The sequence below is a fragment of the Schistocerca serialis genome, chromosome 1 (genome assembly GCF_023864345.2).
Source record: "Schistocerca serialis cubense isolate TAMUIC-IGC-003099 chromosome 1, iqSchSeri2.2, whole genome shotgun sequence".
Classification (NCBI taxonomy): domain Eukaryota; kingdom Metazoa; phylum Arthropoda; class Insecta; order Orthoptera; family Acrididae; genus Schistocerca; species Schistocerca serialis.
Genome location: NC_064638.1, coordinates 252,150,835 through 252,176,595, shown reverse-complemented (window position 1 = coordinate 252,176,595; position 25,761 = coordinate 252,150,835). Strand labels below are relative to the sequence as shown.

The window sequence follows — 25,761 nt, the reverse complement described above, 5'->3', positions numbered from 1 at the left end:
TGAAAGTGAAATTTTATGAATCGATTGTGAAAAAAATAGCAATATTGTGTGATGATTGTTGCAGAGGAAGTGAATCATAGTAGCAGTCCTGCAAACAACGCAAGTGTGATCACACACACACTTCATGATCAACAGAATTGTGCAAGTGTAATCACACACACATTGCACGACCCTCAGAACAGTGCTAGTGTAATAACGCACACCCTTCATGCTGATGCAACAGGAACAATTACTTTACCAGCCCTCGAAGGACAGAGTACTTTGACACAGGTACAGTGAATTCAATCATTACTTGACTTAATTACTATATTTATTGTTTTTGAATAAACTATTACTTTTGTAACTTTACTTTTGTACCTTTGTAATTAGTGCTAGCATAAGTAGTACTTAATGCATTGCAGCAACATTTGTTTGTTGCTTAACTCAGGTATGAAATTACTGGTAAACACACATCACAGCATCTTCATATGTGTAAATGTTTGCGTATGCTACAGAAGATACACCAAATACTGTTCGTTCAGACCAAGTTAACTCTTGGTGTGGTGGCTGATGGAAGCAACAGTAAAAGGCCCTCCTGGTCGGAGTGGGTGGCATCAGAGCAGATGTCACGCCATGAAGCATAGCACGTCATCTCTTGCTGGTGGGCAAACACCAGCAGTCTCTAAGTAATCAAGGTCTAACTTCAATTCAAAGAAGCATCATCACCCACCCACCACCCCTCCCAACCCAGGCCACATCATAGGAGGAATACCAGGTTAAGGATGGCAGTGGAGCTTCTTCACCCCGGTACCTTGTATTACGAGGGTTGATGGGGAATATTTCTTGTGATGAAACCTCAGTTTTTTGTGGAGCATTTAGAGGACAGAATGCAGTCATGGTCAGTCTTGATCAAAAAAGCATCCTCTGCCCAGTCATGGGCTCATCTCATCTATGCAAACTGGGGCGATGTTTCTGTTTCCATCACACCCCATAAGAGCTTTAATATGGTCCAGGGTATCATATTTCACAGGAACCTTCTTTTGCAGCCTGGCGACGATCTGCGCACAAATTTAGAGCCGCAAGGTGTCCATTTTGTCCGGTGCGTCCACTAGGGTCTGAGGGATAATCAGATTGCCACCGGTGCCTTCACCTTGGCCTTCGAGGGTGACACATTTCCCGAGAAGGTCTAAGTTATGGTCTACCACTGTGATGTAAAGCCATATATCCCTCCCCCGATGCGGTGTTTTAAGTGCTTTCAGTTCGGCCATATGTCTTCCCGCTGTACTTACAGTGTCACCTGTCGGGACTGTGAACGTCCTTCACATTCCAATACTCCCTGTGCCCTGCCTCCCATCTGTGTCAACTACGGGGAGCACCATTCGCCTTGTGCTCAGCAGACTGCGGGATTCTCCAGAAAGAAACAAAAATAATGGCATACAAGACCCTGGACTGACTGACCTACACTAAGGCTAAGAGAAAATATGGGAGGCTACATCCTGTGCATATGACATCAACCTATGCCGCTGCTACGACAGCGGTTCTACTATTTTCCGTTCCGCCACGTACCATTGGCTCTCAGAGCTGTAGGACTCCACCTGCCCCCTTGATGGTGGGGGGCACTTCCCTCCCTGTTGCTCCTCCATAACCTACTTCAGGGGCAACACCCCCACCCTCAACCATCGGGGACATGAGTCCCCACTTCTCAGCCAGGGAAGCACAAGTCGTCTTCTGCTCCTTCATCAGGAAGGGATCCCATGGGTCATTCTCTTCCCTGGTTCCTACCAAAGGCAAAGCTGACACCTGCCAGTGGCTGAAGCAACAACAGGCAGCTTGTCGTAGGGCTTCACGGTCCTCCTCAGTCCTTGAGACTGAATATGTGAAGCCCTCCCAGCCGGAACAAACCTAAGGAGTAGCGAGAGAAACAAAAAGAGAAAGACCCTCAAGAACCAAGGCACTGTGCTGGCATCCACACCGCCACTACCTACAAGCTCTGTGTCTGAGGGTGAGGTGGAGATTCTGGCGCTGCTGAGGACATGATCTCACTGGGCCCTCGTACGCAATGATGGATGTTGATCGCACAGGTACTCATCTGGTGGCAGCAGGTGCCCCTTAGGCATAGAATGCCTCATTGAGTGTTTCATGCCTTCCCGGTCTCACGATCATGCAATCCTCCAGTGGAATTGCCACGCTTTTTTCCGCTACCTGGCTGAACTACGGCATCTGTTAAGCTTTACACCTGCTGTCTGCATTGCGCTCCAGGAAACCTGGTTCCCTGCAGTGTGGCCCTCTGCGGCTATAAGGGATATTACAGGAACTGTAGCGACTGTAATAGAGTGTCAAGTGGAGTTTCCGTCTATGTCCTGAACTCAGTATGTAGAGAACCTGTGCCCCTTCAAACCCCTCTTGAAGCTGTGGCTGTAAGGATAAGGACTACACAGGAAATAACTGTCTGCAATGTATATCTTCCTCCAGATGGCGCAGTACCCCTGAACGTATCGGCTGCACTTATTGATCAACTCCCTAAACCTTTCCTACTTTTGGGCGATTGTAACGAGCATAACCTCTTGTTGGGTAGCACCATGCTTACTGGAAGAGGTAGGGTGGTCAAAAATTTACTGTTGATGTCTTGGTTTGCAGCCCTGGCCTTCTCTCATCTATCCACTGGACACCACATGACGACCTGTGTGGTAGTGACCACTTCCCCATCTTCCTGTCACTCCCCCGGCATCATGCCCACGAATGCCTACCCAGGTGGGCTGTAAACAAGGCAGACTGGGAAGCCTTCACCTCTACTGTCAACGCTGAATCTCCCTCACATGGTGCCATGTTGTCGTTGAGCATGTCACTAAAACAATCGTATCTGCAGCAGAAAACGTGATCCATCATTCTTTAGGGTGCTTCCGGCGAAATTCAGTCCCTTGGTGGTCACCAGAAGTCACTAAGGCAATTAAAGGGCGTTGTCAAGCTCTACAGTGACATAAGCAGCTCTGTGCTCGCTTTCGCCAGCTTATAAAAAGACGGAAACAGGAGTATTGGGAGAGGTAAGTCTCAACCATTGTGTTCCATACATCACCCTCACAAGTCTGGATGAAGATCAGACGTCTTTTTGGGTACCAGACCCCAACAGGTGTCCCTGGTATCAATGGCGTGTTATCTACCAATGCAAACGCAATCACCAAGCACTTTCCTGAGCACTATGCTTGAGGCTCTGCATCAGGGAATACCCCCACAGCTTTTCGCACCCTCAAACGACGGATGGAAAGAAAAAAGTCATCTCGTTCACTACATGCCACAGTGAACCCTTTAATGCCTCATTTACAGAGTGGGAGCTCCTCAGTGTCCTTGCACATTGCCCCTACACAGCTCCTGGGCTGGATGAGACCCATAGTCGGATGATTAAACTTCTCTCATCTGACAACAAATGACATCTCCTCGTCTTCAAGTGGATCTGGTGTGGTGGCATCTTTCCATCGCAATGCCGAGTGAACACCATCATTCCGGTGCTCGAACCCGGTCAAAACCCACTCGATGTGGATAGCTACCAGCCCATCAGCCTTACCAACTTTCCTTGTAAGCTGCTGAAACGCATGGTGTGTTGGCTGTTGGATTGGGTCCTGGAGTCACGTGGACTACTGGCTCCATGCCAGGGCGGCTTCTGCCAGGGTAGCTCTACCACTGATAATCTTGTGTCCCTCGAGTCTGCCATCTGAACAGCCTTTTCCAGACACCAAGAATTGGTTGCTGTCTTTTTCTACTTATGTAACGCATGTGACACGACCTGGCGACATTGTATGCCACATTGTATGAGTAGGGTCTCTGGGGCCTGCTTCTGATTTTTTTCCAAAATGTCCTGTCGCTCCGTACTAGCTGTGTCCAAATCGGTGCCTCCCATAGTTCCCCCCGTATTCAGGAGAATGGTGTTCTGCAGGGCTTCATATTGAGTGCGTCTCTATTTTTAGTGGCTATTAACAGTTTAGCAACGGCTCTCGGACCGTCAGTCTTACCTTCACTGTATGCGGATGACTTCTGCATTTTGCACTGCTCCTCCAGTATTGGTGTTGCCAAGCAGCGCCTACGGGGAGCCATCCACAAGACGCAGTCAAGGGCTCTAGTCCACGGCATCCAATTTTCAGCAACGAAGTCATGTATCATGCATTTCTGTCGGCAGCACACCGTTCATCCAGAACCAAAACTTTACCTTAATGACGATCCACTCACTGTAGTAGAGGCATATCGATTCTTAGGACTGGTTTTCAACGCCCGATTGACTTGGCTACCTAACTTTCTCCAGCTTAAGTGGAAGTGGTGGCAGCACCTCAATGCCCTCCGCTGCCTGAGCAACACCAACTGGGATGCAGATTGCTCGACAGAGCCCTTGTTCAATTCTGCCTTGACTATGGGAGTCTGGTTTATGGTGTGGCAGTCCTCAGTATTGCATTTACTCGACCCATTGGACCACTGTGGCGTTCGCCTAGCAACGGGAGCTTTTAGAACGAGTCCAGCGACCAGTGTCCTGGTGGCGGCTGGAGTCCCTCCATTGAAGGTTAGGCATGCACAACTGCTCGCCAGTTACATTGCACACGTCCGTAGTTCTATTGCGCATCCGAATTACTGTCTCCTTTTCCCAACCACAGTGATTCATCTCCCGCATCGGGGGCCAGGTCAGGACTTGAGATTCCAGTTAATGTCTGGTCCCATCTTTCTGAACTGGAGTTCTTCCATTACACCTCTCCTTGAGGTCCATTGACGTACACCGCCATGGTGTACAACTAGGCCGCAGATTCTTCTGGACCTTCCGCATGGCCCTAAGGACTCAGTTAACCCTGCGGCTCTCCGCTATCAGTTCCTCTCGACACGTGCCGGGACTATGAAGTGGTTTACACTGATGGCTTGATGGCCGATGGTCACGTAGGCTTTGCGTATGTTCATGGAGAACATATTAAACAGCACTCCTTGCCAGATGGCTGCAGTGTTTCCACTGCAGAGTTGGCAGCCATATCTTGTGCTCTTTAGCATGTCGGCTCGTGCCCAGACCAGTGCTAACCTCGCCATCCTTTGGTAGTGTCCATTCAGGAGTCAATCTATGTCCTGGAATGGTCCCGTCATTCAGTGGTGTTTGTGTGGATCCCAGGCCACATCGGAATCCCAGGAAATGAACTTGCCGACAGGCTGGCCAAACAAGCTAAGCGGAAATCACTTCTGGAGATGGACATCTCTGCAACTGACCTGTGTTCTGTCTTATGCTGCAGTGTTTTTTGGCTTTGGGAGATGGAATGGCATAACAGTACGTACAACAAACTGCATGTCATTAAGAGACTACGAATGTGTGGAAGTCTTCCATGCGGTCCTCCCACAGGAAATCATTTGTTTTCTGCCGGCTCCCTATTGGCCATATGTGGTTAACGCGTGGTTACCTCCTCTGTTGCGAGACCCACCTTGGTATCTCTGTGGCTCACAAATGACAGTCTTGCACCTCATGCTAAGCAGCCCATGTTTAGCCGACAGTCTTCCACTTCATGCTGGACTGCCCGTGTTTAGCCGCCCCCAGCACCCTACCTTCGGTGTGGGCGACAGTGCCTCAACAGCAGCTTTAGTTTTATGTTTTATTCGTGAGGATGGGTTTTATCATTTGATCTAAGTTTTAGCACATGTCCTTTGTCCCCTTTTAGGATGGAGGTTTTGATGTGTTGCAGAGTGGCTGGCTTCTCCTTTTTATTTTCATGGTCAGCCAGCCAGCCATGGTAATCTGCTCTCTTGATTTGATCTCTTCTATATGTTTCGTGCATCTCTCTGTGGTTTTCTTGTCTGAGTTTGTCCATTTTAGTGTTTGTTGCCCTTTTGTCATACTTGTGTTTTTCTCCTTTCTTCAAGCAGTGTTTGGTATATCTCGGTTATTTTACTCCCACCTTTGTGGAATTTTGAAGACAAGGGTGCGTGCACAAATGCCGAAGGGAAGGGAAAGCCATTCCAAATTCTGGACCATGGAAGATGTATGAAATGAGTCAGGAGTAACAAGTTTTGTAGCTTAAGTTTCGGGAAATAAATAGAAAATAAAATATGCAGAAAAAGGGCTAAGGGGCCATAGAGTTAAAAAAAATTGGTCTAGTGCGAGTGGGACTGAGAGTTCTGTACAAACTTAATTATGTGTATATGTAGTTCATCCAGCCTTGTAATCTAGAATCTCAATAATTTTTGCCTCTTATTGATATCAATACTGGCAAGATGTTGGTTCTAGGAATTCCAGGACCACATCAAAATCTCTACAGGAGTTCCTCAGAGCAGACCGGACGTACGAACAGAAACGAGCAGGGAACGTCAGTTTATATATGTAGAGAGAGAAAATTTAATAAGATTTTATTCCCCCTACTTTCTAAAACATGACTACAACTTAAATTTTAAGTTCACATGCAGCAATGTTTGAATACTATGCTTTTGACAGATTATGAATGCGATGTATGTTCAAATGGCAGAAAGATATTTTTTATTTGATATACACTCCTGGAAATGGAAAAAAGAACACATTGACACCGGTGTGTCAGACCCACCATACTTGCTCCGGACACTGCGAGAGGGCTGTACAAGCAATGATCACACGCACGGCACAGCGGACACACCAGGAACCGCGGTGTTGGCCGTCGAATGGCGCTAGCTGCGCAGCATTTGTGCACCGCCGCCGTCAGTGTCAGCCAGTTTGCCGTGGCATACGGAGCTCCATCGCAGTCTTTAACACTGGTAGCATGCCGCGACAGCGTGGACGTGAACCATATGTGCATTTGACGGACTTTGAGCGAGGGCGTATAGTGGGCATGCGGGAGGCCGGGTGGACGTACCGCCGAATTGCTCAACACGTGGGGCGTGAGGTCTCCACAGTACATCGATGTTGTCGCCAGTGGTCGGCGGAAGGTGCACGTGCCCGTCGACCTGGGACCGGACCGCAGTGACGCACAGATGCATGCCAAGACCATAGGATCCTACGCAGTGCCGTAGGGGACCGCACCGCCACTTCCCAGCAAATTAGGGACACTGTTGCTCCTGGGGTATCGGCGAGGACCATTCGCAACCGACTCCATGAAGCTGGGCTACGGTCCCGCACACCGTTAGGCCATCTTCCGCTCACGCCCCAACATCATGCAGCCCGCCTCCAGTGGTGTCGCGACAGGCGTGAATGGAGGGACGAATGGAGACGTGTCGTCTTCAGCGATGAGAGTCGCTTCTGCCTTGGTGCCAATGATGGTCGTATGCGTGTTTGGCGCCGTGCAGGTGATCGCCACAATCAGGACTGCATACGACTGAGGCACACAGGGCCAACACCCGGCATCATGGTGTGGGGAGCGATCTCCTACACTGGCCGTACACCACTGGTGATCGTCGAGGGGACACTGAATAGTGCACGGTACATCCAAACCCTCATCGAACCCATCGTTCTACCATTCCTAGACCGGCAAGGGAACTTGCTGTTCCAACAGGACAATGCACGTCCGCATGTATCCCGTGCCACCCAACGTGCTCTAGAAGGTGTAAGTCAACTACCCTGGCCAGCAAGATCTCCGGATCTGTCCCCCATTGAGCATGTTTGGGACTGGATGAAGCGTCGTCTCACGCGGTCTGCACGTCCAGCACGAACGCTGGTCCAACTGAGGCGCCAGGTGGAAATGGCATGGCAAGCCGTTCCACAGGACTACATCCAGCATCTCTACGATCGTCTCCATGGGAGAATAGCAGCCTGCATTGCTGCGAAAGGTGGATATACACTGTACTAGTGCCGACATTGTGCATGCTCTGTTGCCTGTGTCTATGTGCCTGTGGTTCTGTCAGTGTGATCATGTGATGTATCTAACCCCAGGAATGTGTCAATAAAGTTTCCCCTTCCTGGGACAATGAATTCACGGTGTTCTTATTTCAATTTCCAGGAGTGTAGTTCACTTTAACAAGTTTCAGATATTTTACTTTACTTTACTTGTAATGTGAAGCCTTGTTTCTTGCCAAATTTCAAAATTCTAGGTCAATGGGACGTACCCTATAAGTTTTGATGAGTGAGTTTGAACCAGATCCGCCGATTGCGTTGACTTAGAAGCTTAAATTTTTTACATTGCCAGCAGAGAATAGACCTTAATATGTGATATAAATGTGAACTGGAGAGACTAGCATATTCCAAAGAAAATTTGTCTTAATAGACGGACAGACAGACGGATAAAAAATAACAAACTTTTCAGATTTTTTTCCTGTACTTACACTCTGAAACCATGCTTCTTGCCAAATTCAATGATAGTATGTTAACGAGAAGCACCCTATAGGTTTTGATGAGTGAGTGACATAAATGGCTGAATCTTCTGATTGCACTGACTTAGAAGCTTTATTTATTTATTTATTTATTTATTTATTTATTTATTTTTTTACATTGCCAAGGGACCATAGGAATTGATATGTGACATAAATTTGAACTTACACCAACCTGTTCCATATGAAAAGGATCATAACAGTCTGACAGCAAAGTGATCCTGTAAGGGTTTTGTTTTTACAGATTGAGGCAAGAAACCCAAAACAATAAAAAATAAATGAAGAAGAAAATTGGGGATCAAGGACTGCATAAATTGATGCAGCTCTGCAGATTAGTGTGCCCTGTGCAAGCCTTTTCGTCTCTGTATAACTACTTCAATCTAGATCACTTAAATTTGCTAACTGCAGTCAGTCTGTGGTCTCCCTCCACAATTTTCATCCTCCACACCTCTCTTCGTAATCAAATTAACTATTCGTTGATGCCTCAGTGTCTGTGTCCTATCAATCAAACCCTTCTTTCAGCTGAGTTGGACCATAAATTTCTGTTTTTCCCACTAGATTCACTACCTCTTAATAAATTATTCAATCAAACCATCGTATCATACAGCACTCTTCCATAGCACCACATCTCAAAAAGCTTCTATACATTCTTATGTATACTGTTTATCATCCATGTTCACTTCTGTAAATTGCTAGACTCAAGAAAATACTTTCAGAAAAGACTTTGAAAAACTTAAATTTATATTCAATGTCAAAATATTTCCCTTTTACAGAAATTCTTTTGTTTTTATTGCAAGTCTGCATTTTATATCCACCTTACTTCTGCAGTTGTCAGTTATTTTAATCCCCAGATAATAAACCCATGTAGTACTTTTAGTGTCTTATTTACTGGTTGGTCTAATTCCCTGTTTTAATTTGACTATATTCTATCACTCTTTTTTTCCATCTTATAACCTCGTTTCAAGGCACTGTCCTTTCTGTTCAGTTGATCTTCCAAGTACTTTCCTGTGACTGATAGAATTGCAATGTCATTTGCAAACCTGTGAAGTTTTTATTTCTTCTCCTTAAAACTTAATTTCCTTTCCGAATGTCTTCTTTGTTACTTTTACAGCTTGCTTAGTATACAGATTGAATGTGCAGTTATAAAGTTTTAAGGTTTCCTCCATGTGTATTAGTTGAGAGGAGCATATCATAGAACTACTGAAGTATCCAAACAAATCTTTATTTATTCATAAGAATAATCTGTTTAAAGATTTAAAATCACTTGCAATGGTTCAGAAAATTGTCATTTTCAGGATCACACATTTTTGATAACTTGCTTGTGCAGCCATAAAAAGTTTAGAGACAAAGAGCAGTTCAATAGGATCCTAAAGGAAGTATTGCTAACCAACTCTTTATATTCTAGATCCAAATTTCTTTTAGAACTAGTTGGTGTATATGTTACTGGCATTGTGTGAAATCTGGCATTTTTTTTTATACATTGCCTAGGCACTGTATACTTTGCCAGATTGTCTGCTGGCAGAGTATGTAATATGCCTAATCCCACCATTTTTGCCCCACTACCACAGTTTACCATGGCATTCAGGTCATTGTTTAATGTTTGCGAAGACAGCTTATTGTACAATGTTCAACTATCACACAATGCGTATCACCATAATAGTTCACCCACCTATATCATCCAGCTGAAGTTTGACAGATGCTCTCCCATCATCTTTTCCGGTTCGTGTATCAGTACTTCGGAAGGCAGTGTAGTGCCAAGACAAGAATCGTGCAATGCTGACATGCAGTGATGGTTCTGTGATGAATTATCTCAACTAAGAGCAGATGCTGTCAAAAAAAGTGTTTTTTCCTAACCAAAACCAGTAACCAAAAGTTAGTCAGTGATATGAAAAAGATTAAGACGACCATGAAGAAGGAACCACAGGACTACTGGCTGCTAAAACACTATGACGTAATGATAATCGAGAATAAGACCATGTTGATCTATCCTGTTAAAGAAGGTAAGAGTGCTATTCAATTTTACGTCGTGGACTCAGAGTTATTTGACGTGCTCCAAGACCCATTTGGCTATTGGTCATGCAAAGCATGACAGGATGTTGAAAGAACTTTCACCCAAGTATAAGAACATTACACATCATGACACCGAGCTGGACATTCACCTTTTTAAGCCCTACCAGGAGAAACAAAAGATGTTAAAAAAAGGTGTTGTGGTTCTTTCAAAATTCAGTTCCTGTTCTCAGGTTGATCTCATTGATTTCCGTTCCATCCTGATAGAGTGTACAAGTTTATAATGGTCTGCCAAGATCATATCATCAACTTCGTAGTTATCAGGACTCTGAAGAAATGCATGAGAACAGAAGAAGTAGCCTTCAACCTCAATGACATATTCACATCACTTGATGCAATTCTATTGTCCAGTAATGGCAGGGAATTCGCAAACAATGTAGTAAGCAGCCTAAAGGAGTTTTGGCCCACCTTGAAGATCACCTACAGTAAGCCACACCACTCACAAAAACAGCAGTGTCGAAAGAGCAAATCAGGACATTGAAGATCTGCTCTGTGCTTGGATACAAGACAAAAAAAGTAACTGCTGGAGTGATGGTCTGTGGTTTGTCCTCCGTATGAAAAACAGAGCCTTTCATTTTGGAATTAACAGGTCATCAGCTCTGTTCGGCTGCAAAGCTAGAGTAGGTCTCTCTTTTTCCGTGACGTTGAGACTTATGAAGAACTGGAAAAAATAACAGGGAGCGTAAAACAGTAGAAAGAAAAACAAGATTAATAAATGCAGGTGGCACATCTCCCTGCAGAAAACAAATGAGTATGCATTTATTGATGGACGAAACCAAAACAGTGATGAACCCCCAGTTATTAGAGAGCTTTACATTTCTATGGTTAACGAAAATCATTCTTTTTCTGATATGTTGCATCTCCTGAAAAGAAACCAGTGGTACTCATACATGTCACAAATGTGTAGCCAAAAGGTTCATGCTATCTGTGGACCTTATTGTAAAGACAATAACTGCGATGAAGTAGAAGGTCATGGGGTTAGCATTTTGTGCAGTGTTTGCTTCAATGTGGAGAAAGCTATCAAAGGTAAAATTGAATCGAAATTGAACCTTGAGATTCAAGCCAAAAAAATGAAAAGGGATTCTCACAGAAAAAATTCCTCCTGTGCGTTTGGGTGCCATAGTGCCGTTTCATGTTCCTGACATCAACAAAGGATAGGGTGACTCGCACAATCTATTGGCAGTTGTTATGAACGTGACAGAAGATGGTTTTTACTGACTTTGAACTGCAGAAGAAATCTTGAAGCTGCTCTGCACAAGATCAGAATTCACCCTGTGTCCAAAGAACTTAATGAAGACATTCCTGACCCCGAAATACTTCTCTGATCTGCAGCTACTTCTCAGTCCACAGCAATCGGCAAAGGACTCATCAGGGGTATGTGCAAAATGTATGTACAAGAGCTTGCCTCTTTTTGTTTTGTGATGAAGAAAAGTGAGTAGTTAATGTAACAGGTACTTCAATCTCAGTTCTGCTTTCATTGTTTTCTGGTAAAAATATATTGTGCTTTATTTTGTAGTTTTGTTCTCTGTTTCAAATGTTTATTAATTGAAAGATATTTCTCATCCTGTGTGAATTTAACACTATGTAAATGATACTAGTCACTTTGTATAATACATAGGAAAAGTATGTAACATTTTCCCAAAAAACTTATGTTTCCTAGTTTGTGTAAAACCATCAGGCATTCTATACATTACTTAGGGAGTCTGTAGAATACCAGACTCTCGCACAATGCTGGTAACGTATAATAGCAAATAACTTGGTGTGTAAAATCTCTTCAGTGCAGTAATGTGGTCAACACAAATAAGTATTACAAACTTCTTTCTTCTTTATTATACATGGCTATAATAGCCTAAGAATTATCTCTTGTACCTCATTGTGTATACAGTACATGTAAAGTAAAGTAAAGGAAAGGCAAGGCAACCATTCGCCTTTAGCTGACTGATGTGTGGTTCATAGACAGACATAAAAGAAACATGGTATTAACTAGCTTTCGAGCCCTGGGTCTTCTTCCAGCAAAAAGTACACGCATAAACATACAGATCCCCAAACACACACTACAGCCACAGAAGTCTACATTTGGGTTTTGGTGTGGTTGTGTGGAGTGCTAATTCTCATGAATTGTCAAAATATTTGTAAAAAATTGTCTCTAAGCAATTACAGTTGACAGGATAAATGGTTGTTAGAGCACAAAATCCATGTGTATTAGACTTCATCCATGAAGTGAAATGAAGTATTGTATGTAGTAAATATTTTTAAAAATCTGTCGGTATCTGAAAATAAAGGCAAATTTCCTGTTTAGTATTGTGATAAATAGTGTAGTTAAGATCTGTATTTCACATCGTTTTTAAATTGCAATCACAACTTTAGTAGTGGAACAGGCTGCAGTTCACAGATTGCATAAAAAATATTGATATCTCGATTTTTGAAAATGTTGCATCTCCCACTTTAGATTCAGGGAAGCCAGAATCACCATTGATAAATCACCATTGCCACATCACCATTGCCACAATATAAGTCATACTTGCATTCAATTCCCATGAAATGGATTTTGATTTTTACTTTAGGGGATTAGACAGCAAGCTAAGCTACTCTCATATTTGACCTCATATTAAGTTGGGTTGGGTTGTTTGGGGGAGGAGACCAAACAGCGAGGTCATCGGTCTCATCGGATTAGGGAAGGATGGAGAAGGAAGTCAGCCGTGCCCTTTCAAAGGAACCATCCCGGCATTTGCCTGGAGCGATTTACGGAAATCACGGAAAACCTAAATCAGGATGGCCGGACGCAGGATTGAACCGTCTCATATTAAGTGCAGTGTGGTGTGCTTTGAAACTGTTTGCCTATATCACTGCAACAGCAAATTCCAGGAAATAACTCACTAAAAGCTGTTACTGAAATCTTTTAGACAGTTTCAGGTCACAATCTGGATAATGTAAAAATATATATTCAGGGTGATTATAATTAAAGTTAAACTTTCAAAGTGCTGTAGAAATAACACCACTGGTCAGAATGCCATCAAATTCAACGGAATATTATCAGAGAAGGGGGAAAACATACGGCAGAAGAAGAAAAATAGTGTGAAAATTGATCAATAGATGGCGCTGTGTGTGTCGGAATACATAAATGAAAACACCTGTCATGCACACGACCCATTGAAGTTGGTATAAACATGCTGGGTACACTGCTTTTCCTCCTTTTGCATCTGCAACATTTGCCATGACTTCCACAATGCAGAATCACACTCTGCTTGCAAAGCTGTATTACAAGAATGATGACTGTGGACATGTCGCTTTGCAGAAGTTTCGGACACTGAAGGGTTTGAAAAAAGGTGTTGGTCCGATGACTGCCGTGGGTCTGGAGAAAGTGATTGGGAAATTTGAAAAGATGTTCTTTTGGTATGCAATCTGGTAGAGGGAGGAAAGGAATTGATTTGACATCGGTAGAATGTGGCCACAGCAATGCAGGAGGAGATGATTGGTTGTGTGCAAATGAGTAATGCATGGAGCATTGCCCGAACATTGGACGTACCCATAGGCATGGTGCATAAAATTTTACAAAAAACCCTTCTTTGTTATACAGGGTGATTCAAAAAGAATACCACAACTTTAAAAATGTGTATTTAATGAAAGAAACATAATATAACCTTCTGTTATACATCATTACCAAGAGTATTTAAAAAGGTTTTTTTTCACTCAAAAACAAGTTCAGAGATGTTCAATATGGCCCCCTCCAGACACACGAGCAATATCAACCCGATACTCCAACTCGTTCCACACTCTCTGTAGCATATCAGGCGTAACAGTTTGGATAGCTGCTGTTATTTCTTGTTTCAAATCATCAATGGAGGCTGGGAGAGGTGGCCGAAACACCATATCCTTAACATACCCCCATAAGAAAAAATCGCAGGGGGTAAGATCAGGGCTTCTTGAAGGCCAGTGATGAAGTGCTCTGTCACGGGCTGCCTGGCGGCCGATCCATCGCCTCGGGTAGTTGACGTTTCATAACTAACCTTTTTCGTAGGACTCTCCATACAGTTGATTGTGGAATTTGCAGCTCTCTGCTAGCTCTGCGAGTCGATTTTCCTGGGCTGCGAACAAATGCTTGCTGGATGCGTGCTACATTTTCATCACTTGTTCTCGGCCGTCCAGAACTTTTCACTTTGCACAAACACCCATTCTCTGTAAACTGTTTATAACAACGTTTAATACACCACCTATCAGGAGGTTTAACACCATACTTCGTTCGAAACGCACACTGAACAACTGTCGTCGATTCACTTCTGCTGTACTCAATAACACAAAAAGCTTTCTGTTGAGCGGTCGCCATCTTAGCATCAATTGACGCTGACGCCTAGTCAACAGTGCCTCAAGCGAACAAATGTACAACTAAATGAAACTTTATAGCTCCCTTAATTCGCCGACAGATAGTGCTTCGCTCTGCCTTTTGTCGTTGCAGAGTTTTAAATTCCTAAAGTTGTGGTATTCTTTTTGAATCACCCTGTACATTCAAAATTACCCATGTGCGCGAGTTGCTTCCTGTTGACCTTCCAGCAAGAGACCTTTGCTTTAGAATTTCTTGCTCACATGGAAGTGGACAATGATTGGCCATGGAAGATTTTGTGGACAAACGAAGCACAATTCCATCTGACAGGATATGTCAATACACAGAATTATAGAATATGGGCAACGGAAAATCCACACGCAAATCAACCAGTACCACTTCATCCTGAAAAGGTCACTGTGTGGTGAGGGTCTGTGGTACCATTTATCATAGGGCCATCTTTTTTTCGAAGAAACAGGTGCTTTTGGTCCTGTTGCCTGTACCGTCACTGGTAAGCGCTATAAGTGTCTTTTACACAACCACATCATTCGAGCTCTCCAACAGCATGGATGTGTGGATGGAATCATTTTTATGCTGGATGGCGCACGTCCACACATTGCAAATCCAGTTAAGCAGCTGCTGAAGCACCAATCCAGAAATGCTAGAATTATCAGCCACCATTTCTCTACAGCCTGGCCGTCCTAATCACCTGATCTTAATCCGTGTGACTTCTGACTGTGTGGCTATCCGAAAGTTGTTGTGTTCAGTGTTCTGATTGCACACTTAGCTGCATTGAAGGCACGCAGTGCGCAACACATTCTGAACATGACCCTGGAAATACTTCGATCAGTTGTGGAACATCCTGTTTCTCGATTTCAACTTGTTGCAGAGAATGGTGGATTCACTTCTGCTGTACTCAATAACACATTATTGAACATGTTTTGCGCCAGTCACACGGAAATTAATAATCCGATTTGATTTTGATTGATGCTTTTTATGCGGTTTTTGGCCTCAGGACAGTTAAACACCAATTTGTCCCATCTGATGTGATATGACCTTGCCTTGGTGGATTGGCTTAGTAACTAACAGTATCACACCTGTAAACCAATGCACGCTGAGTAGTACAGCTTGTTTTACGTCAAACTTACACCTTGGGCATTGTATGATTCATTTGTAATCAACCACTATTAAATTATGATGCTTACAGCACCTTCTATTGTTACATTGTGTAATTATTTATTTTTCCTCTCCCATATGTTTTCCCCCTTCTTCGATAATATACCGCTGCAATTTGACATCATTCTGACCAGTGGTGTTATTTCTACAGCGGTTTGAAAGTTTAACTTTAATTATAATTGCCCTGTATTTCCTTATAATATACTGTATAGTCATTTAGAACAAACTATAATATGTATTAATTCAGTATCTAACAACTATTTAAAGCATATCTGTCATTTCACCCTGTCTCTGTCTTTACAAGTCAAAGAAATTATTAATTACATTGTTACATGTTTAAAGCCGTAATTATTTCATATGTAATAACAAGAGGCTGCCCCATATTTAAACATTGCTGATCCAGTTCCAAGTTTGTTATTCACTCATAGATGTCACTCACTTCAGTTGGCCATGTTCTTTCTTTTAAGTTCTCATCATTCACTCCTTGTGGCAGTACACTCATCTTCAATAGAGCATTTCTCTCCAGTGTGTTACCAACATTGTTTGTGGCATGAAAAACAAAAGATAAATAAATAAATTGCCTCCTCCTATCTCTTTTCCTACAGAGTTAAAAAATTTTATTTAAATTACACTTCATCTGTGTACCGAGAAAAATTATCTACATTCCTGAGGAGACAAATACATACAACTTGCAAATGTTCTTCGCTTACCTTACCAATGAAAGTGTACACAAAATGGTGGTCTGAAACATTGCAACACTCGGCTAATTTTTCGTTCTTAATAACAACACCAAGCACTCGACTTCATATTTTGTTCTTACAATTTTGCTGTGCTGTTATGAGACGTAGTAGTAAACAACATGTGTATCTTATGTGACATTAGCAAGTCTCATCTTCCACTGTGATGTCACTTGAGAGCTGCAACCTAAATACTGACCTTATTCTCAGCCATTTCTGCAAGAAGACATCTGAGGCAATCCCTGCCTATACTGACAACTACTTTCAGCTACTTTTCTAAGGGCTTTGGCCTTTGGTATGGTGTCCTACATTGTTGAACACTGCAGTCACCTGCTGCAGCTTGGACCACCATGGTAGGCTGCATTTCTTCTGGCAATGATATAACTACACTTATGGTACATTGACAGATTTCAAATTTGGTAGCCGATATGCTGGACTTAGGAAGGGGTGGGGAATGGCATACACACTTATAAATAATAAAACTAGCATGTATAATTGGTCAATTATTGGCACTGAACTTCTCATATACTTACCTCCAGACAATGTGGAAACTGCGTAGAGGTCTGTCCACACCTAATGTGACAAAAATGACAATCAGGACATCTCCATTATCATCACAGTGATATTACCTTGCACTAAATAGGTTCCATTTATTTAGCAAGTAGACCACCCAATATCTGTGTTGTAATCCACTTATTTCCCCATCAGTCCTGCATCATGTCGTCTAGCATAGCATTGCATCTAGGACATCAGTTCTTTATATGAGTAATCAACCATCATTTTAAAGTTAAACATGTCAGCCATAAGAGAAAAATAAAAATTGAATTTCAACATCAAATAATCATCATTTATCAGTGTTAGCAAACTGCTGCCTAGAATGTAAGACATTCTTACATGGGAGTGGAAAAAAGTTACAGCATTTCAATAAATGTCATTGATCTCATGTTCTTCATTGTATTATTGCTCGTGTGCAATTTGACTCTGTACCATGCACTCACTAATAATCAAAATTATAATGATACAGAGTATCAAATTAAATTTTGATAGGATTGAAGATTTATTGATAGGAATGCCACAGCACATTGTTGGATGGAAAGTCATGGGCAGAGGTAGATGTACCTTCAGGTGCCTGGAAGTGTGTTGCAACCCTTTCTGTTTTTGTTGTATGTTAATGGTCTAGTAGACAATACTAATAACTACCTCAGACTTTTTGCAGATGTTGCAGTTTTCTGTAGTAATGTGCTGTCTGAGAAAAGCTGCAAATGCACTTAGTCAGTTCTTGGTAAGGTTTCAGATTGCAGCAAAGCTTGTCAACTTAATTTAAATGCTCAGAAGTGTAAAATCAAATTCCGCGCAAAATGTAAAAAGAAGTATCCTATGACTACATTATCAATGGTCAGAATAGGATCTGTCAAGTGTGTAACAATATGTGGAGATATCACTTAGGTTCATTCATTGGTAACACATGAAGCATACTCCAGTTCACTGATAAGGTCCTGGGAATGCAGTTTACATCTTGCTTACAAAACATTCACATGATCCATCCTGACATATTGCTCGAATGTGTGGGACCTGAGCCAGATAGCACCAAGAGAAAATGTTGAACACATACAAAGAACAGCACTACAAATTCTCACAGGTTTGTGTGACTTGAGGAAGAGCAGCATACAAATGCTGAAAAATTCTGAATTATTACCCACTTGAAAATAGATGTCAATTAAAAAATTAAGTCACCCTCAGCAACAATGCCTTATATCTCTTCATTGAACTTTTGGTAATCAATCACACTCAGAAAACATTGTTTATAATCAATTTGCAGAAATTCTTTGTATCTGTGCTTCAATCAGTCCTGAATTTTGTGAAGATCGACCAAAATTGACTGTTCTAAAAACCATCAGAGGAGATTGGCATATGATGTACCATGCAGTAGAAGCGCCTGTAGATGTATCAAAGACTGCAATGTGTGTGTTTTTACATGAACATTTAGCTGTCAAACACTCTCCACTGAATTTCATACAGTTTCAATTTGTGAAAGGAAATGCTCAAACTAGTGGATCAAGAAAATGTGAAATTGTTATACAACCTTGCAACAGCTGACAGGGCTTGGATACATTTGTACAAGCTGCAAAGTAGAATGCACTGGAGACATCACATCCACTGCTTTAGAGAATGAAACTATATGGTTCCAGAGACCTTTTCAAGTCTCAAACATTTATGACATAAATATGCAGACTGAAGTGACAAATGAAAATGTATATCAAGGCCGGGTTTTGAACCTGGGTGTCAAGCTCACTAGGCAGACGCACTAACCACTACGCCAACCTGGCAAAGTGGCTTTGCAGTAATGCACAGACTACCTTAGCATGCCTCCCTCTTCATTCCAAATTCCCATTCATACCTCAGCCCACGTAGTATTCCCCTCAAACTTGAAAAATACTGCAGAGGCTCTCAACTGTATTGAAACAGCACCTAAATGTAGAACGAAACAGGGGTCCTGCCTGAAACCCAGGCAAAAGTGCGTTAATCAAATGGAACTACATACTTCCAGAAACTTTTTCATGTCTCAAAATTTTTGAAATGCATAGTGCATATATTCATCATAAATGTTTGGGACTTGAAAGAGTCTTCAGAACCATATAGTTTTATTTGGTTAAAACATCGATGCCAGGGCTTCAGGCAGGATTCCATTTCATTCTTCATTGAGGTGCTATTCCAATACAGCTGGAGAGCCTTTGCAGTGCTGTTCAGGTTTAGGGGGAATACCAAGTGGGCTGAGGTATGAAAGAGAACTTGGACTTACGTGGGAAGCACACTAAGATAGTCCATGCTGTTTATGCAAAGACACTGTGCCATGGTGGCATAGTGGTTAGTGCATCTGCCTAGTGAGCAGGAGACCAGATTCAAATCTCAGCTTTGGAACAAATTTACATTTGTCACTTCAGTCTGCATATATACTTCTCTGAAGTTTCAAACAACGGTTTATACCAAATGGTATACAGCAATTGTTGACAACAGATCATCGATAAAAACATTGTCTCACTGTCTCACCTACCTTACTGCCTAACACTTAGTTCTGGGGTATTTGATATCTATCCATCCCCTAGAGGATAAAGTTATAACACCATATTGTTCATTCATTGTATAAATGTAAAATGTGAGGGATAGTCAAAAGGTTGTTTCAGTTCGAAGGCCTTACAGTCCAAACTCAGTATGCCGAAAGCGTTATGGCAATCATCCCACAGACACACCAGGCTGAAAATATCTGTTTGGTACAACACAGATTCCTGCTTACTGCACATGCTCATCCAGCAGGAATTCTTGACCCTTTGAGGTCTTTTTTAAGGGACTGATGGTTTGATAATCACATGGAAGAGGTCAGGACTGTAGGATGGGTTATCGAGTGTTTCCCACTGAAATTGGCATAACTTATGGATTACAACATTTGCAACATGGCAGTGTGCATTATCATGACACAACAGCACCTAACACGGAACTTGGCACACCATTCCGCAACAGTGGTTTTTGACAGACATGTTGTCCCCCACACATTCTTTATTCTCCTATAGATGTCTATTCAGCCTAGAAAAGAAAAACAGTATGTTTGTCCTGTTTGAACACATTTGGCAATAACATCGCCATAGTTCACATTTCCGCTTTTACTGCACACACATCAGATTAATGACTGCCACACTTATGCCTTGCTTACACGTCGGTGCTTATATACGGAATTGCACTATGTTGCCTAAGTGCTGCAACAATGCTGCAAAACGGAATCTTTTTGATCTCGTATTTATCTGGGAACTTTTATAGCAACTCAAGCTTTAATTTTAAAATATTAAATCACCATAGATAATTTGATCGCATTACTGGAAAGCTATTTCTTATTTTCAGGAAAATATTCAGGAACTGGAAAGGACCCTCAATGAGCAAATATTTGGAAATGATTCAGATGCTACGCAATTAGCAAATGGAAATTGCCAAGACCCAGGAATTACAATTTCTGAAATAGAGGTGAAGGAAGTGGAGAATCTTATTGCCAATGATTCTGAAACACATGCTAATATTGAACCAGTGGTACATACTGAATCTGCAACACAGGATGAACAGCCTGATACCACTACAGCAGAGCAAGAAGTAGTTGTGCAGAGTACTTCTGAAAATCATGAAGGAAATACACTTGAAGAAGTATTTGAATCACAAGGCTTTGATACATCTGTTTTCTTATCTGTAAATTTACAGGTCAGTATTCTTGTAGTACCTATTGACCTATTGTTAATTTTTTTTCCTTGTTCAGTAATTTCTCTATTAGTAACTTCTTCAACTTATCATTTTAGTCACTGTAGTTTAATTCTAAATTAATAACTATTTCAGGCTGCTAAAGACAATTTACTCAAAAAAGGCATCAGACATATGACATACACTGTTGAATGGGTGGCTCCTCCTGACTTCATGCATTATCATCTTCAGCCTTTTACATTCATGTTGTTGTTGTTGTTGTTGTTGTTGTGTTTTTTATTATGACATCCCACCTTCATTGGGTTATCATGCTGATCTCATAAATTTTGGGCTCCAGTAAAGAACCTTCTTGATCCATGTGCAATCTGTTCACCTGGTTGTATATCCCAGTCATCTCTCTTTCATTTTCATTACAGTTAAAATTAGTTTCCACTCCAGCCTGGTCTCTAATCCAATTTTCAGTTTTCTTGTCTCTCCAAGCAATTCCCACGATGCTTACCTCAGCCGTTTACTGAGCAACCCTCACTTTAGAATGGTTTTCACATTTAAAAAAATCCACATTCACTGTGGTAAGTCAGAACTTATACCACATTAAAAGTAAGCCTTCAATTTCAGCTACATCAAAAATGTAATATTCTAGTACATGTTTAGTTTACCAGACGCACTTGAGGCCATTTTTCTCTGTTTCTTTTTCTGTCCATTCAGTTGTCATCAACTGCTGTGGGTACAAAAACTCATAAACTATTTCTTTAACTTTACTAATAATTAGTATATTTTGCTTTTTGGGGTGCTTTTTATGCATTATTTTAGTCATATTGTACATGATTTCCAATCTTGCATTTTAAGCTCATCTATACCACTTGTATAAAGGATAATGTCATCTTTAAAATGAAGATTGATTTATTTCATTTATGTGTATGTCAATAACTATTCCTCCATATAGGACTTTGAAAATGCATCCAGTGCTGCTGCCGATAATTTTGATGAAGAATCCTAGACAAGGCAGTAATTCGTATTCATGTGTGTGTCCACAGAGTTCAAGTAGTCCATTGAACTATATCCACTTCTGAAGCTGCCTGATTAAAATGTGTCTTCATATGAGGTTTATGATAATTTAATGTATATATTGTACCTTATGGAGAGAAGGCCGATGTATCTATACTATTTTGTTAATTATCTGACTACTCTTTGTGTGGAGTAGAGTAAATCCAGCATTTTACCAAATCCAGGCATAAACATTGTGTGTATACAAACACAGGCTTCTGTGGCCATTGTCACAATCAATAATATTTTTCTGGGTTTGTGACCACATTGTCATTATGCAAAACTACTGGTGTTTCAGTCAGTGTTGTAAGTGATCTTTTTCAGGGTGTTCTTGTTTACTGCTGAGTGAGAAAAGTTTGTTCCCTATATACCTGCAGATGTGGCTGTTATCCAATTCTGATAGGCTGTTAAGGATGAAGAGGCAGGATGTTAGAAGTTCTTTATTGGTGTTTGTGCTATTTCTTTTCATTGCTGGAAACCCAACTTAGTACTGCTTGTGATTCGGGAAAATCGGCAAATGGAAAACTAGTAGGTAGTTCTGACGAGGTGTTGCTTTCCTGCTTTGTAGCAGACACTGTGATCTCCCAGATGCCTATGTGTATTGTTTCATGTGAGTTGTCATCCTATAATGCTGTTATTGCTGACAGCCGAGACATCGGCAGTCCATACCAGTCTTCTCTGTTCATGTTGTTGTGTCACTTGGTTATTTCTATTGCCCCCCTAATCTTCCTCCTGAAAGTAAGAGATTGTTTCACCAGTATGCGAGCTTCACCAAAGTCAATCTGTTTGCCATACTCATCCTGGTGTTCTGCCACTGCTGACTTGGTGTGTCTTCTTAGTTGGATATACCTTTCGTGATCAGATATTCGTGTGCTCATGGGTTTCCCCATCTCACCTACATACACTTATCCACATTCACACCTGATTTCACAAACTACAGCGGCATGTAGTTTGTCATCTGCATCTTTTATTGTTCAAAGAATATATTTTATTCTGTTGCTGCTTCATAAAATTGGCTTGTGCCTTCTCTGCAGAGAATTTAGCCCACCCATTCAGTAACACTTTGAACATATAGTAACAGAGTGATGTTCTGTTCTTATTTCTGCTCTCCTCTATTGCCTCCATTCTTTGTCAGCATAGTTTTATCTATTAGTTTCATCCCATAACCATTGGCATCAAAAATGGACTTGAGGTTTTGTTGTTCACTCTTTAGATGTTCCTTATTGCTGATCCTGTGAGCCCACTTGGTTAAAGTGTGCAGGGCATATTTCTTTTGTGTAGGGTGGTGATGAGAGGAGACATGTAGGTACCTGTCAGTACTGGTTGGCTTCCTATATTCTCTATGGCCCAGTTTACCTTCAGGCTTTCTGTGAACTTCCAAGTTGAGGAAGAGCAGCAACCCATTCTTTTCTATCTCCATAGTGAATTGGATTCTGCTGTGCTGCTTGTTGAGGTGTTGGTGGAAATTTCGCAGCTCTTCCTCTCCATGTGGCCAGATAACAAAGGTAAGATGAACATATCGGTGCCAACATTCTTGGCATACTGGTGCAGGCTGGAGCACTGTTTCTTCAAACGCTTCCACGAAAATGCCCCTGTGCAATAGGCAAGAGGGGGTAGCCCATAGCTACACTGTCTGTCTACTCATATAATTCCCGTTTCCATCTGAAATGGGTAGTTGCTAAACAGTTTCACACTAGCTTGTAGATATCGGGTGCCATGCGTTCCTCTAAGATGTTCGTTGTCTTGTACTGGTACATTCATGAACAAAGACTTCACGTCAAAGCTAATGATCAGATCCGTGGCCAAGACATGCTTTTAAACATTCTACAAAATAGATGGAGTCCTTAATGTACAAATTTGTGTGGCTCACCAAATGGTGCGAATGTGGATTAGTGTATGTAGACAAGATGGGGCAACCCATCAGTACACGGATATCTGAACGTAGAAGATATAGCTGACTAAGGCAACATACCAAGTAAGCGGTGACAAAGACAAGTGCAGCAAACAGATTGATTTTGGTGAAGCTTGCATACTGGTGAAACAGCCTCTTACTTTCAGGAGGGAGGTTAGAAAAGCAATAGAAATAGCCAAGTGACACCCCCCCCCCCCCCCCCTCTCCCCCAGCATGAACAGAGAATGGGTACCGACTTCTGATGTCTTGGCTGCCAGCAAAACAGCGTTTCAAGACGACAGCTCATGTGAAGCAATACACACAGGCGCATGCGAGATCGCAGGTACGTAGAGTACTGGCGTGCCTCAGCTGGCACTAGAAAGCAGGAAAACAAAGCCACGTCACAACTGCCACCTGGTTTTCCACCAATCACAAACAGTAATACAAACACCAATCACAATGTCGAGTTGCCACCAATAAAAAGAAATAATAAAAGACCAATAAAGAACTTCTAACATCCCTCCCCTTCATCTTTAATAGCCTGTCAGAATAAGATAACAACCGTGTCTTCAGGTATATAAGAAACAAAGTTTTCTCATTCAGCAATAAACAGAAACGCCCTGAAGAAGATCACTTGCAACAGTGACCGAAATGTCGGTAGTTGCGACAATGCGGTCACAAAGTCAGAAAAATTTTATTGACTCATTATGTATACAATTTTGTAAATTCCCAGTTTTACTTTTCTTTCAGGTTTAATGATGTTTATTGAACCACAGAACCACACAATCTCCGTATATCTTTCTTATCTTCATACCTTAAATGTCTTTATACACTTCTTCTGGAATTGCTTCCACAGTGACATTATGTTCATTGTTAAATGAATGTGCTTCTGTTTTATCCCTTTGATCATTCAAATAAATGCTTGTCCGGTTTACAAAATTCCGATGCTCTTGGATTACCCTCTCATGTTCTGTTTCATTTACAATGTAATGTAAGACCTCTTAATGCTATATAGGTAGGAACATGTAGGCTTGGCTTCATACATTGTCATAGCTGCACACACACACACACACACACACACACACACACACACACACACACACAGTAACGCCATTTTCTGGCACTCTGTGACAACTGCTGAAACAAATTTTAACAGGTCACAGGAAAATATTGCAAATGGTGGTTGAAAAGCGTTACTTTCAAAGCAAATTTCATTTTACGCAATATGAATTACGTTACGTGTGCAAATGTGTTTTGAATTTCTTAAATCACAGAGCATTTGATTCTCGTTTAAAGCCTAACACTGTGAGGGCCAACAACTTAGAAGTAGTATTGTTTAAAATCTTACTGGTACATTTGTGTGATGTATATTAAAGTGTTAAAAGTGCAAAATGATCAGTACTATATGGGAGAGCTTAGCTTTACTTGTAGCTACACTATGTATATTAATTTAAACCATTAACTCTTTCTATTTGTGTGTTCGCGCTACTGAACAGTGATGTTGGTTGCTATTGGTGGACTACGTCACATGTCCTATGCTCTGAATATCTGCTATAATCGACTGGCGAGAGGACATCAGCTATGATTGCCTTACCAAAGTGCATCACAATCCCAATTTCAATGCTTCAGAAAGTAACGTGCTTTGTTAGGCGGAATTAAAATGTATACTTTCGTAATACAAAAACATGCAGCGAATGCTGCTGCACATCAAAGATCTGTCCAAAATACGCGTAGGTTTGTTCTTTTTTTGGGGGGGGGGTTCATTTTTTTTAAGTGCCAGAAAGTTCTACACTAGTGTATAAAGCCCTAATCATAGATAAGTTTTATGATTCCGAGAGAAAGTATTATGTCACTTAACACTGAAAAAATGTATTTTTAACTGGGACATCCAGGAAAATTCCAGTATAATTTTTTTCCTTGTCCATGCATACAACCTGAAAAAAGAACACCTGTGTCTTTCCATGGAAGCCCGTATTTGTCTTATTTTATTATAATGATCATTTCTCCCTATGAAGATTGGCGTCAATATAATATTT

At 41.6% G+C, this 25,761-nt stretch overlaps 1 protein-coding gene across 2 annotated transcripts in view; it reads left to right on the top strand.

Moving 5' to 3' along the window:
* Window positions 1-25,761, top strand: part of LOC126467166 (zinc finger protein 236-like) — a 234,085-nt gene that overhangs the window by 141,897 nt on the left and 66,427 nt on the right. For both annotated transcript variants that reach the window (XM_050096441.1, XM_050096442.1), the window contains exons 19-20: window positions 65-270; window positions 20,446-20,793. In XM_050096441.1, coding sequence (XP_049952398.1) covers window positions 65-270; window positions 20,446-20,793 — 554 coding nt within the window. The remainder of the gene's footprint in view (window positions 1-64; window positions 271-20,445; window positions 20,794-25,761) is intronic.